The 15,006-nt window shown below is 35.6% G+C and overlaps 1 protein-coding gene across 17 annotated transcripts in view; it reads left to right on the forward strand.

Moving 5' to 3' along the window:
* TMEM68 (transmembrane protein 68) overlaps positions 1-15,006 on the forward strand; it is a 39,665-nt gene that overhangs the window by 4,497 nt on the left and 20,162 nt on the right. For 7 of the 17 annotated variants that reach the window (XM_070481244.1, XM_070481243.1, XM_070481242.1 and 4 more), the window contains exons 2-4: positions 2,782-2,826; positions 3,430-3,823; positions 14,049-14,216. In XM_070481244.1, coding sequence (XP_070337345.1) covers positions 3,499-3,823; positions 14,049-14,216 — 493 coding nt within the window. In that variant the 5' untranslated portion in view covers positions 2,782-2,826; positions 3,430-3,498. Of the gene's footprint in view, positions 1-430; positions 482-2,781; positions 2,827-3,429; positions 3,824-4,929; positions 5,064-14,048; positions 14,217-15,006 lie in introns of all 17 variants that reach the window. The other 10 variants (XM_070481250.1, XM_070481245.1, XM_070481246.1 and 7 more) reach the window with 5 other exon arrangements.

Below are 15,006 nucleotides of genomic sequence, written 5' to 3' on the forward strand. Positions count from 1 at the left end.
TGATGCTTTCTCCATCTCACTTCGATAAAAGCTGGCCTACATAGTTTTAGTTTCTGTGCATAGTTTCTCTCTGCGCATTGCTGTCTGCTCTTCCTGTCTTCCTCAGCCTGCCAACCTTGCTGTACTTACTGTGCTTTTAGCCAGGCATTCTCTTCCAAATACCCGCATGGTTTACTTTCTCACTTCCTCCGGTCTCTGCTCAAGTGTACCTTTAGAGAGGTCTTCCCAGACTACGCTATATAACGTAGTGACCCCCTCTCCACTCCTACCCTGTTGCCTTCTATAGAACTCCATATTCGTCTTACCCTGCTGTCTATTTTTCTCCATAGCACCTATCATCATTTTACTGTTATTTTCCCAATTTTACAGATCTGTTATTATCTGTTATTCTCCCAATTTTATATATACTGTTATTATCCTAATTTTACAGATTATCCTGTTATTACCCCAGTTTTACAGATCCCAGCAAACTGAGGCACAGGTGGGTTACTCTGCATGTGTCTCTCAATATCAGGTACCTCAAGTCAATCACAGTGAGTGACCTGAATGATGAAAAATTATGAAACCAAAATATGAGGAGTGGTTGAAAGAATTATGGATTTTGACTGGAAAAGGGGGTTTTGCAGCTCATGATAGCTGTCCTGAATCTTAAGAGGTTATCGAACGGAAGAGGTTCTATGGTACAGAACTCTTCCCCACTAGGAAAAGGTTACAGTGACGTAAGTATAAGGAAGATCTTTTTAGCAGTTTGATGGATGGTTCTGAAGATAGAATGGGACACCTTTAGAGTTTTCTGGAAGGGTTTAAATCAAAATCAAGGGTGACCATTTGTGGAGAAGGTTCTCACACGCAGCACTGCGGCGCTATAAAGGGACTGCCGGATCTCGTGAAGGTTTCCGTGTAACCTCTCTCACTGGAACTCTTCCCTGTACTGTGTTTGTTAAGTATATATATTAAATCAGAATGCGATTGAGGTTAAGAGGTGTAATTCTGTTAGCAATTTGGGTTGGGGGAGGTACTAAAGAAGGTTTTAAAATCATAAGATTTTACAATCCTATTAAAAATGGGAAAGGAGACTAGATTACTGTGGGCAATTGTATTAAGCAGTAAGGGTTGGATATCAAAATGATTGGTTTTTAGGCCTTGGAAAAGCTCCTTTTAACATATTTGAGAGGCTATCATAGATTTTATTTTAACAATATTTAAAAGCTCTTTTTCTGTTGAGATATAATTCACCATAACATTTGCCATTTTAAAATGTACAACTCAGTGGTTTTTAGTATATTCACAAGGTTGTACAACCATCACTACTATCTAATTCTGGAACATTTTCATTATCCCCAAAAGACACCTCTGTTTCCATTAGTGGTTACTTATCGCCCCATCCCCCTGGCCCCTGACAACTACTAATCTTTCTATCTCTATGGATTAGCCTCTTCTGGGTATTTCATATAAATGGAATCATAGAAAATGTGGCCTTTTGTGTCTGACTTTTTTTTTTTGCTTAGTATGTTTTCAAGGTTCATGTGTATTGTAGCATGAACCAGTACTTCATTTCTTTTTATGGCTGAGTAATATTCTGTTGTATGGGTCTAGCACGTTTTGGGTTGTTTCCACTTTTCGGCTATTATGAATAATGCTGCTGTCAACATTCCTATACAAATTTTTGTGTGAATATATTTGGTCCTCTTGAATATATATCTAGGAGTAGACTTCCTGGGTCATATGGTAACTGTGTGTTTAGTTTTTTGAGGAACTGCCAAACTGATTTCCACAGTGGCTAGACCATTTTATATTCCCACCAGCAATGTATAAAAGTTCTAATTTCTCCACATGGTCAACACTTATTTTCCATTTTTTTTGGATTATAGCCGTCCTAGTGGGGAAAGCTCCCATTTTAAAAAGTAATAGGTTTTGCTCTTTGGCATTCTAAATAATCAAACACTGGTAAATTATAGTGGTTTGACTCTTTAGAGGGATTGATTAGAATTAATGTAAATAAAGCCCAGGTTGTGAGCTTGGTGTGAACTATCTTCACCTTCTGGTACCATAACCGGCCCAGATGTCTCACAAGTAAATGCTGTTGGTTACAAGGAAATTAGGCTGAATCCTCCATCCCTGGAAGAACGTGTAAAAGCGCATGCCTTGCTAATAAGTCAGTTAGCAGGGTAATCTTGGCATAAAGACAACATATAATTGCTCTTGTGTATCTGTTTCTCCTTCTCCCGCCATCCCTTTCTTTCATTCAGTCACTTTCTGCTTCACCCACTAAGGATTTGAGATGATTTCCATTAAGTTTATGTGGTATGGAATAATGATAAAATATCTCTAAGAATAGATTCAGAACCTGAGAAAGCAGGAATGGAAGAAAGAAATCTTATGTAAGAGAACATGATCATGAGGGCTAGTGTGAGCATATCATCAAGTATCATATTTGACCATCAGCTTATTATCTGGCAAAGTTACTAAAAAGAGACATAGCTGGTTACACATCTTAAGGCTTTTTCTCTGAAGAAGCAAAGTTTTTTTATAGCTATGAATTAAAAAAAGTCTCAGGTGGGGCTTTATATAGTGGAACTCAATAGTGTAAGAGGTGTCCTCACAAAAACATTGGTAGTGTGAGTTTAATTTTTAACTGTGATATGCTAGTGTGGGGCTGTATTCATATTTCTCACACGTTTGTGAATATCTCTTATTTATTTTATGGAAATTCTAACTCTAGGTATTAACAATAATCTTTTTTTAATCATGCTTTTCTTCCATTTGTATTCTCTTTTCCAGAATTGATACATTGAAGCTTAGAACAAGATATTTGTCTAATTTCTGGTGAGTTAAGTGGCTGGTTTAGAGAGTGACGTAATTGTATGGCTGTATTTTCAGTCATTTAAGATTTAAGAGAAGTTTTAGTGATTGTAAGATAAAAATGATATTGATAAATTTTTATTATTGCATAATGTCAAAAGAACAGAGCTTTTCTATAAACCTGCTTATAAAGGACAGTACCCAACAATGAATGTCATCATTTCCTAAAGAATTGGGTTACTTTTATTGAGTCAGATATTGATGTTTTCTTTTGTGAAGAACAGAGTTATCTCAGCATAACCTAGTTTAAGATACAAACATTTAATATGACCTACTTAAGATATAAGTCAAATTATTAAGATCAATCTGAAATTTCATTCTTCATCAGCTTCATTTTCCTCTCTAAATTATAGCTTGCGAGTTATTTCAAAAGCTGAACCGAACACGCTTCATGAGTGGACAGATGAAACCTTATAATTTTTACATTTAAATCTGCAACAAAATTAACCATTAACAATCTACTAATTTGTGGTATTAAGAAAGGACTCTATGTAGTATTTGTGTAGACTAAAACATACAACTTTTCAGCTGTGAAGAGAATAACACTGGATTATTTTCCCCTTCTAGTGACAAAATTAAAGACCTGCCATGACAATGAAGAAAGAGACTGGATTTGTCATTTTCACCTAAAGAAAAATGATAGACAATAATCAAACCTGCGGTGTGGGACAGGATACTATACCCTATATGACTTGTCTGATTCACATACTCGAAGAATGGTTTGGTGTGGAGCAATTAGAGGACTATTTAAATTTTGCAAACTATCTCTTGTGGGTTTTTACACCACTAATACTCTTAATACTTCCTTACTTTACTATCTTTCTTCTCTACCTTACTATTATTTTCTTACACATTTATAAGAGGAAGAATGTATTAAAAGAAGCATATTCTCATAATTTATGGGATGGTGCAAGGAAGACGGTGGCAACTCTGTGGGATGGACATGCAGCAGTTTGGCATGGTAAGGAAGATTACTTTGATCTCTGTATGTTGCTATCCGTGTGTGTGGCACTGAAGCTATATCATCATTCCATTTTATTGATTGAGAAGATCCTGAAAAGCGTAATGGGCAGGATATTAACTATTTTCCTGTTATTTATTTGTATGCCTTGTGTATAAATATCTTTCTTAAAGTGTTTTTTTCCAAACACATAAGTTTCCATTAAGCAAAGAACGACACAGCAGTGTAGAGCATTACTGTAAGCTAAAATATAAAAATTTATATTTAAGATATCTAAGAGTAAGAGACTAATTAAAACTATATAGAAAACTTTTGAAATGAAATGTATCATTTACTTCCATTTTGTTCAAAGTAAGTTTGACTTTCCCAGTGTAGAGATTTTTAAAAACTGAAATAATATTTTTATTTAATTTTATTTAATATTATTAAGTAATATTTTAATATAAATGAATAATATAAATATTAATGTAAAATAAGTAATATAAATAATGTTAAATTAAATATAATTTGCATACCATAATTTACCCATTTTCTATTTGATTCATTTCAGCAGTCATTATATCTTTCTGAATAAATAAGATAGCAATAAGTTTCTCTCCAGGATATTTGTTCTTTGAGATTGTGATGTTATATGTGTAATGATTGGTTCTTCATTTGGCCATCATGAAAATTTCCCTCTAGTGGCCTATTTTCAAGGACTTGGTGTTTTTCTCTACCAGTGTTTACCTTATTTGTTGGTCTCTTCTGTTTTTGGACTATATAAAAATATAGAGCATTCAAAGGCAGGTAACAAAGATATGCTTTCTGTATCATGTTTTTGAGCATCAAAGTGTTTTCATAGAAAGACGTGGAAGGAAGTACAGATTTTGATACAGGCACTTGAGGATATGCATCACTGTAGTACAGGCTGCTATTAGCAAAGATCACCGATGACATGCTTCTCAGGCTAACATGTTGTTATTTTCATACTCCATACATACTTACATACTTAGAAATCTCTTTTGAGCATTTACTGTGCCATACACTGTCAAATGCTTAACATGCATTAATTCTTTTAAACCTTATAACATAATAGATAGATTCTCTGTATTATTTCCGTTTTATAGTTTTCCCATGAGGAAACTGGAGAACAGAGAGGTTGTTATTTGCCCAAGGCATGCTAGGAAGCTAGGAAGAAGAGCAAGGATACAGCCTCAGATGTCAGGCTCTCACAATCTGCTGTTGTGCTCTGTGCTGTGTGGTAAGTTTGTGCCAGGTCAGGGATTCAGGGTCATAAGTAGTGGTATTCAGCAGGTTTGCAAACAGGAACCATATTTCTTTGATGTATTGAATTTTTAATATTTACTTATTAATGCTAGTGCTCTTGCCACTCAGTATATCGCTCATCCCCTCTCATGGTTGTTTTACGTGAGGCAAGATGATGCTTCAGCATTCCATGTGTGTATGTCTGCAAAGACTGCATCTGTGTAGACTGCTGTTGTTCATTGTCTTTAAAACAGTGATAGAAAAATTCAGTGGCATCGTTTATAATACACCCCCTCCCATATATACACCCCTATATTTCAGGATAATATATATTTGAAGAATTTGGATTTATTTATATTTCAGGAGGCATGATTAATTTGGAATAATTCAAGCACTAAACTTATTTTGTAGCAGAATATATAAGGTTTATTTATTTATTTTTCCGAGGTATTTTTAAATGTACATTATGGCTCAGAAGCAGTCAAATATATAATTCTTAACCTGTTTTAATGTTTTATTATGATAACATTATATTTTATTAGGAGAAGTGATACTTTAAAAAATGATTTTCTTTACCCTGTTCTTTGGTAACATATATAAAAGGCTTTTGTGTGCATATTTGGACTTTGTATTGGTGTCAAATCAGTTTTAATTGGTGGTTTTTAAAGACTCTTCAAAGGAATTTTTTAACTAATAAAATTTTCATTGTAAAAAAATGGCAAATATAAAAAAATATAAAGAAGAAAATAATAGTGACCTAAAATTTATCATGCAATTGAGTTCTATTAAAATTGTGGTGTGATTATCATTTTTTGTATTTGTGACAAATTAGTCTTTTCTCTGCTACTAAAGCCTTCTTAGTGACTTCTAATGACTACATGGAACTCTGCAAATCCTGTAACTAATTTAGTCAGTTACCTACTGAATCATCATTTATTTATAATTTGTTTACTGTATCTTTGTACAAGAATCTATGCAATGTTTTCTGTTTTGAAGTTAAATTTTACTCTCATACTGTACATAATGTAAGCGCTCTGTTATTTTTCAAAAAATTCTCTGATTCTTATGTGCACCATAATGCCTATACTACATTAAGAGTTAATTTGATGTTTCTTAAATACCTATATTTCAAGGTAATTTGCTTGGTGATAGGTCAAGGAAGTCCCTACTCTCAAGTTGCTGACAGCCTTTAAGCTATAAAAATTTTGACTTATATTTCAAAAAACATGTTTGGAAAAAATGAATGGTGGACTCTTAATATTTAGTGATTTCCCATGAAAAGTAATATGATGAAGAGTCCTCAATTAGATATGGAGATGTTTTTGAGAAAATTAACAACTATATATTTTAGCACAACTGTAAAGGTAATGAAGACCACAGCTTTCACTTCAGGGAAATAAGGAATATTTTATCTTTGGGGCTTTGAGTTTGTTTTATCTTGTGTTTTTGTACGTATTGTTATGGTTTTGTTTTTTGTTTTACAAAGGAATTTACTTCATTTTCTGAAAATGATATTTATGCTTACCTAACACTAACATAACTGATTCAGTTCATTGTTAATGCAAAATTTTGGAAGAATGCAGTGATTTGATTAAATAGTCTGATCATACGTTTTACTATTTATGTTAGTTACTGATTTAAAAAAATAGAACGTAATAGCACAAACTCTACTTTCTTTTACTTCATATTATTTTTTTAAAGAAATGGACACACTTTATTCACTGAAAGCTTCCTATAAATTAAACCATATGTAGCAAAGTTTTTTATCGGGAAATTAAAGTGGAGTATCAAGAGAACATCCCTCTCTATGTCAGTTGGGTGAGAGTTTCCTTTCACCTCTTCTGTCTTTCATGCTGTGAAGGACTCCTCAGTCAGACTGCCTGAGTTCAAAACCAGGCGCTCCCAGGACCTGACTGGGTGACTTTGGACAAGTTACCTAACTTCCTTCCCCCTTTTCTCTTTCTTCTCTTCCTCCTACCCCCTTCTCCCTCTTCCTTCTCCTCCCTTCCTTTTGCAACAATTATAATTTTCTAAAACTTCACTTTGAAAAAATTTAGAATTACAGAAAAGTTGCAAAAATATACAGAGAATTCCTGTCTATTTTTCACTCAGCTTCCCCTGATGTTAACATCTTATATAACCAATTGAACAATTGTCAAATTAAAAATGGTACAATATTATTAACCAAACTAAAGATCTTATTCAAATCTTACCAGTTTTCCCACCAGTGTCCTTTTTCCAGGATCCCATACTGTGTTTAATTGTCATGTCTACTCCAATCGATGACAGTTACTTAGTTTTGTTTTTTTTTCTCTTTCATGACCTTCACGTTTTTGAACAGTACTGCTCAGTTATTTTGTACACTGTCTCTCAGTTTAGATCTGCTGTTTTTCCATAATTGGATTAAATTACATATTTTTGACAAGAATACCACAAAAATGATGATGTGTTCTTCTCAGTGCATCATCTCAGAGGTTCATGATGTTGATATGTCTTATTACTGGTGATGCTAACTTGATCACTTGGTTAAGTGTCTGCCAGGTTTCTCCACCATAAAGTTGCTATCCTTTACCTTGTAATTGATACGTAACTTGGGGGAGCTACTTTAAAACTGGGTAAATAATCCTTCTCAAAGATGCTTAACTTTTCTGAACTTCATTTTCCTCTTCTGTAAAATGGGTTGTAAAAATTCAATGAAATTTGGTGTGAAGTATTTAGCATAATTTCTATTACATACCAAATGTTCAATAAATGTTAGCTATCATAATTATCAAGCATTTTTCTCCAGTAATTTGGAAGGCACTAAAATACATCATCTGCCTCTCAATCATTATTCATATGTTCAAAATCACTAGTATTTTCAAGATACAGTTTTAGGCTATCAAATTTTTGACTATTATTCCTGGTAGGAAATGCAGTTTGCCACCTAATATGCACACACATGTAGGTACTGTTTCATGAAAAGTGGATATACTTCCTGCGTGTGATCTGTTCTATTTCCTATTCTACTCTTTTTTATTTAAAAAGAAAATCCTGGTCACAACTTACTAAAGGGATTTCACAGCTCACTAATTAGATTATAATGAGCATTTGAAAAATCACAGATGTAGGTTAGTGTGGACTTCCTTGTAGTAGGAGGTGTGATATGCGGCAAAAGCCTATGCTTTGGAGTTAGACAATGGGCTTGCATCCTGGCCCTGCCACTGTGACCTTGAGTGAGTTATATGGGCTTTTCTCACTTAGGTTTCCTCATCTGTGGAGGCTTTTTGTGAGGGCTAAATTAAATAATTATTATGGATCCAGTACAGTCCCTGGCATGTAAATGCTGAGTGAATGTTCATTCTTTTTTCTACAGGCCAAAAATAAAAGCACTGTTCACAGAGGAGGTAACTTTTGAACAAAGCCTTGACAAATGAGTAAGAAAAAAATTGAGTAAATATTTCCCACTACTGTATTTTAAAACTAAATGAAATGGACAGTTTTGCAGGAAAACAGAAATGATCAAAATTGGTTTAAGTAGAGGAGAGAAATAGAATAGACCAATAATCATAAAATAAATTGGAACAGTTGTCAAAGTCTATCTCCTCCTCCCTTCACAAAGGGCCAAGAGCTTTATGACAAATTATACCATATTTTTAAGGAACAAATAATCCCCATCAAACTGTTTCAGAGTGTAGAAAAAAGTGTGGAGCTACACAGTTTATTTTGCAAGGCTAACATAACTTTGCCGTCAAAACTAAGGAGATTTGCAGGTCAGTCTCATAGAAAATAATTTTACTAAGTTCAATACTTCCGATAAAAAATCTTACCAAGTGAGGACTTAAAAGTACTACTTTAACTAATAAATGGAATGTTCCAGAAATCTTCAGCAAACATGATCTGTAATGGAGAAGTGGAGAAATATTAAAGCAATTCCAGTAAGTAGGAAACAGGATGAGAATGCTCTCACCTATTTAACATTGTCCTGGAGGTATAATATAATTATAGAAATAAGAAGAAAGATTAGAAGAGACAACTGAAAGAACCAAGTGAAGCAACTAACAAACCTACCAGTACTAATAAGATTGATTAGCAAGGGAAATGGGTATAAGATCAACATAAAATTAGTAACTGTTCATATGCCACAAATACTCATTTTAAAAATGGAAAGGAAAAATTCTATTTAAGACAATCTAAAAAACATGTAAGAACACTATGGAGAAACTGTATACTTTATAAATGGAATTCAAAAGAGTTGAATAAGTGGATAGAAAGTATCAGTGCAGTAAAGATGTCACTCTACAGCCCATATTTCCGGTCCATTTATTAATTCAATGCAATTCCAACTGATTTTTTCATGCAACTCTAAAAAGTTTCATATAGAAGAGTAAATAAGAATGACCAAGGCAAATTTGAAAAAAACAAAAAGAGAATATTTTCCCTGTCATATCAAAAACATCAACGTTATTTATAAGAGTAAAATTATATGGGGAAAGGATTGTCATAAATTGATCAAACAGATTAAAGAGCCCAGAAACGTGTATTTAGTAAATGATAAAAGTGGTATTCCAAATCAGGAAAAGATTTTAAGAAAATGTTTGACAATCTCCGAATAGGAAAGGTCTTAAAGATGACACGGAAAAACAAAAGCGACTGAAAAAGACATAACTAAAACAGATGTCAAAAGATGGGGCAGGTCAGAACAAGTTATTTACAACATATCTTAGAAAATAATAGGAAGAAAAAAATGTAACTTAAAAATAGCCTAAGTGCGTGATTAGGAAACATAAATGGCTGATAATTATAACATACACAAGCCCACTAGTAATTAGGAAAACACAAATTAAGACCACACTGAGATAGCATTTTTATCCAAAGACTGGCAAAAATTAAAAATCTTGATAACATTAAATGAGGAGAATGTGGAGAAATGGGAACTCTCATTCAATGCATGTGAGAAAGTAATGTAGTACAGCCAGTCAGGAGGATGGTTTGGTAGAATCTATTGTAATTTAAAATGGGCATATCATAGACCAACAGCTGCCCTTCTTCGTATCTGTTCTATTGGTATACTCACATGTTTAGTGCACAAGGATGCATATAAAGGGATATTCAATGCAATGATGTTTGTAAAAACTTGGAAACAATCCAATTGTCCTTGAATAGGGAAATGGCTAAATGAACTGCGATAGGAATTTTTTATAGAATACTTTGTAGCCTTTACAAAGAATATGATCACTATATGTGCCTGTCCAGGGTAGATCTCCAGGATACGTTGTTGAATGGAGAAACTATAACTATAGTCATAGTAGGATACCATTTATGTTTTTGTTTTTAAGAGACACCAAATTGGGTATTGAAAGAGGTGAATTTTTTTTTTTTAAAGATTGGCACTGGAGCTAATAACTGTTGCCAATCTTCTTTTTTTTTCCTTCTCCCCAGTACATAGTAGTATATCTTCCATACATATGAGTGAGTGCCTCTGGTTGTGCTATGTGGGCTGCCACCTCAGCATGGCCTGATGAGCAGTGCCATGTCCGAGCTTGGAATCCCAGCCACTGAAATCCCGGCTGCCAAAGGAGAGCGCAGGAACTTAACCACGTGGCCACGGGGCCGGTCCCAGGATACCATTTATGTTAAACATACATCAGTGTCAGTAAATAAAATGCAGGGTGTCTTCAGGACTAGAAGATGGATCATTCGCGGGTGAGAAGTATGCTGCATGATGACCCTGGAAAGGCAGACTGAAGCTAGGTTTGGAGGAATCTTGGATGCTGTGCTCAGGAGTTTGGGCTTTGTTTTGTAGGTAGTTTAGTTCTACGTGCTTTCCTGAGGAAGATCCGAAAGGATGGCATTGTTAATTTACCGTAGTGTGAAGGCACATAGGCTTAAAGATGGATTTTTGATGACAAATTTAGAAGGGATCTACCTCTTGGAAGATTATCGTTATCTAAATTCATGATACTGATGTCTAAAGCAGTAGGCAGTTAACTCATTTACATAATGAATAATTGCTATGGAGATGAGCTCCATGTGACCTTCACATCCCCTCTCTGTGGGCTAAGCTGCATGGGAAGCCAAAAAATCAGAGAGTGCTTAGTGAGCGTGGGGTCAGAACATGGGAGACAAAAATTCATATTTAATGGCATCAAATAAGAGCGATTTTTATTACAGAATAGGAATTCTCTTATTAATGGGGCCAAGACTACCACTCTAAACCTGTATTTTGAGGCTTCCCTTCTCAGGACAGTGGTTGGATGGACAGTGACAATAATTGCCTTTGGGCTTGCTTTTTCTGAGCTGCTATTGCTCATCAGATCCCCTTAGTGTTGGTATGCTATAGTCAGGAGATGATGGGGCTCGACTTTGAAACTAAGATTGGGAAGATGGATAGATTTAACAGAGTTTTGGAGGTAAAATGCACAGAACTTGGTGACCAGGTGGATAGAGTCTGCAGGAGGAAGAGTTAAAGTGCCCTAAGATGTCTACTTCTGCTAGACAGGGAAACATGGGACAGGAAGTGCTGCATGACACTTGAACAGGAGCACAAAGGTGGGAAGGTATATTCAAGGAGCCACTGTTAGTCTGTGTGATACATGAAGGAATCTGACTAGTATCACTTGATAGGCAGTTGATCTAAAGGGGCTTCGAAATGTTGGACTGGAGTGATAATCCACTGATGCTTTCTGAGCAAGGAGTGGCATGATCACGTCTACTCCAAGAGTGACACAGTTAAATAATATTTGAACATGATGGTTGCTGGTACTGTGGTAACTATAGTCGTCAATAATTGAATTGATTAATTACTGAATTTTTCTGCTTTCAGTCAGGTAAGTTGGTTTAATATAAGTAGTTCAATTATTTCTTAATTCTTTTTTTTTTTAATATTCTGGAAAGTGAGAGAGAACCTCAGGAATATTCTGTATGGAGTCCCTCAAAGAAATATTCTTTATTTCTCAGAAAATTTATCTGATGGGACAATTGATCCTGTTGGTAACTTCAGACAACCTCAGTGATTGTTCTGTAGAGCTTAAAGTAAATTGAATTACTTGAATTAGAATTAGGTAATTGGAAAGAAATGTTCAAAGCATAGAAACATACAAAGTCTTGAAATATCATTAAATTTAATTTTTAAAAACATTCTCTTGAGTCCATTTAAAATATTGCCAAGTAGTTTATTCCTTCAATACTAGAATCACAGTTATCACACGTAATTTAATTTGTTTGGTGAAGACATTGTAAACTACATTAAAAATGAATTTTCTGCTCTAAAATACACACTGAAGCTATTTAAATGCTTGTTTCTTAGTAAATCAACAGGGATAAACTTAAGGCAAGCAACAGACTGCTAGCTTCAGATTTCTGTCTTCTGGACTTTCCTTTCATCTTGTGCTTGTGAGCGGCAGGCCTTCCTGGGACAGATGTTGTATGTGGGGCGATGTGGCAGCAGGAACTTCCTTTCCTTTTCCGATAGAGCCATTCGAGCTTTCCTTCGTTTTTACCCTTCCTTTTTCTTTGAGCTTAATTCTGCCCTTGGCCTCTGAACACCTGTGTTTTTCTTGCCAGGACCAGGTGAGGCCATGGTCTGTGATGGCATACCTGACAGTGATGAGATGGGAAGGAAAAGCGGGTCTTATGACTAGAGCCGTGATCACATTCCATCTGCTCCTCATAGTATGAGTTCCCAACACCTGTGATAAAATACCCAGGGTATTTTCTTCTGAAGCTTAGGTGGATCTTACATAAATCTTTTATATTCCCCACAATCCACCAACAGCACAGGATTGGTGTGAAAATGTGTTGTTGGTGGGTAGCAGTGTGAAGGACTGTAGGCAGGTTAATCTCTTTAGCTGTGGAGGAGAAGAAAGGGATGGCCAGGAAGCCAGCCTTGAACTGGGGTTAAGTTAGCAGGCAGCCTGGGAGGGTTTTCTACGCCTCTCCCGGTGTCAGGTTTTGCTTTTACAAGAGAAGCTTCCAGGAAGTGAGTGGGGTTTTGTTCTCTGTGCTGTTAGCAGAGCCTCTCTTGGGTCTCCTGCCTGCCCTTCCCCTAATTTTTCTCGTGAGCACCATTGAGGCCTGTGGAGGAATGCTGGTGCGTGAGCGCGGACTTTATGTCGGGTTCCCAGGGATTCTACGCTCAGTGCTCGCCTACATCCGGCTTTTAGTGGTTGTGAATGTTGCCGTTGTTTTCTTCTACCCCCTTGTATAGCACCTGCCTCTTCCTCCCATACTCAGTTTTTTTGTCTCTTGTTAGAGGGGCTTGCACCCTTTGGAGCTCAGTTCACCTGATTGAGAGGACCTCAGCTTTCTGACATGCTGCTTTGTCTCATTCTTAGGGTGAGAACAAGATTCTCTGATGGCTACAGAGTTTATTCTAGTTTTCTCCTTTTCTCTATTGGCTACCACCTCTCTAACATTGAGAAACCTGGCTCACATTGTCTTTAATATGTAGACTTATTTGATCAATTCACCTGTATGTAACCAATTTCCCATCACTGCCACCATCCTCTGCCACTCACAGATACCCCCTTACTCCATTCAGGTTATGACATCCCAAACCAGGCTACTTACGTGTCTGGATGCCATCCTCATTTCACTCAGCTCTCACCCCCCTGCTTGCCCCAACCTTGGCTTCCCTCTTTTTCCCACTCAGGCCCCAGCACCCCACTCTCGCCTCTTCTCCTGTGCTTGGGCTTTGACTCTCCACTTTAGGACACCCAGTATGGATGCCCTCGTCACCCTACCTGGGCTCAAATACTCCAGGCCACCCCTCCACACAGGTGCCTGCTTCACTTTGGCCCACCTAATGGCTACAGGACTGATTTGTTCAAGAAGGGAAAGAAGGGGAAAGAGGAAGGAGAAGAAGGGAGAGTGGATGGGAAAAAGGAAGGCGCATGCACTTCTGTAAGGAAAGACTGAGTTTCTGAATTAGTAACCATGCTTTAGGTGTAAATAAACTAATAAATATATTTTAAGCATGTGTATTTTGTCTTTCTAACAGGTTATGAAGTTCATGGGATGGAAAAAATACCAGAGGACGGACCAGCACTTATAATTTTTTATCATGGAGCTATTCCCATAGATTTTTACTACTTCATGGCTAAAATTTTTATCCAGAAAGGCAGAACTTGCCGAGTAGTAGCTGATCACTTTGTCTTTAAAATTCCAGGTAAATTTTCACCGTAGATAATGATATTAAAATATTTAATTAACATGATCAAATTATGTGATAGTTTATGTCTCTGAGCTCTCTGGTATCGTTTGGAAGAGCTTTTTGCCTTTTCAGGGTGACACCCTTGGAACTCCAATTTAAGAGTGTCTAATTATCCTTTTTAAGTAATATATCTAAATGTCAAAACTTTATGGCCAAAATTTTCTTTCTTTATTAACAGGTATTTAGTCATTATTTTCCAAAGTTAAATCCTGAGCTTCACATCTTAAAAATAAATGTAACTTTTGCCAAACAATTAATTTATGTTTTGGTGTAGCAGATAGTTGATTTTTCATATGATGAATTTTTTCAATGATTTTTGGAGTTTAGTTTTATAATGATTAGTGTTTGATTACTGTCAGTTTGATAGCAAATCAAACTTAGTAAAAAAAATTAGCCAGGATGTATTTTGTCTTCATGTAGAATAATATTTCCTCAGAAATCCTGTCCTAAAGAGTCTATTCTATCTTTTATCATACTTGACTTGCCTGATAGACTTATAACACTTAAAATTGAGGACTACATTCTTTTTAATCTGTTCATAAAGGCTTTCTACCTTTTAAAAAAGATTAATTAGCTGAATGGTTTCAAACATGATAAAGTTTTAAAAAATCATTCTAAAATAAACTCATTGAGATTAAATCTTATTTTCTTCTGTCACTAAATCACCAGAAACAAGCTAGGAAAGTGTATAATATGTTCTCTGGAATAATAAAAGCAAAGGCCACCCATCAACCAGGCAGATAAA

The sequence above is a fragment of the Equus asinus genome, chromosome 12, assembly GCF_041296235.1.
Source record: "Equus asinus isolate D_3611 breed Donkey chromosome 12, EquAss-T2T_v2, whole genome shotgun sequence".
Classification (NCBI taxonomy): domain Eukaryota; kingdom Metazoa; phylum Chordata; class Mammalia; order Perissodactyla; family Equidae; genus Equus; species Equus asinus.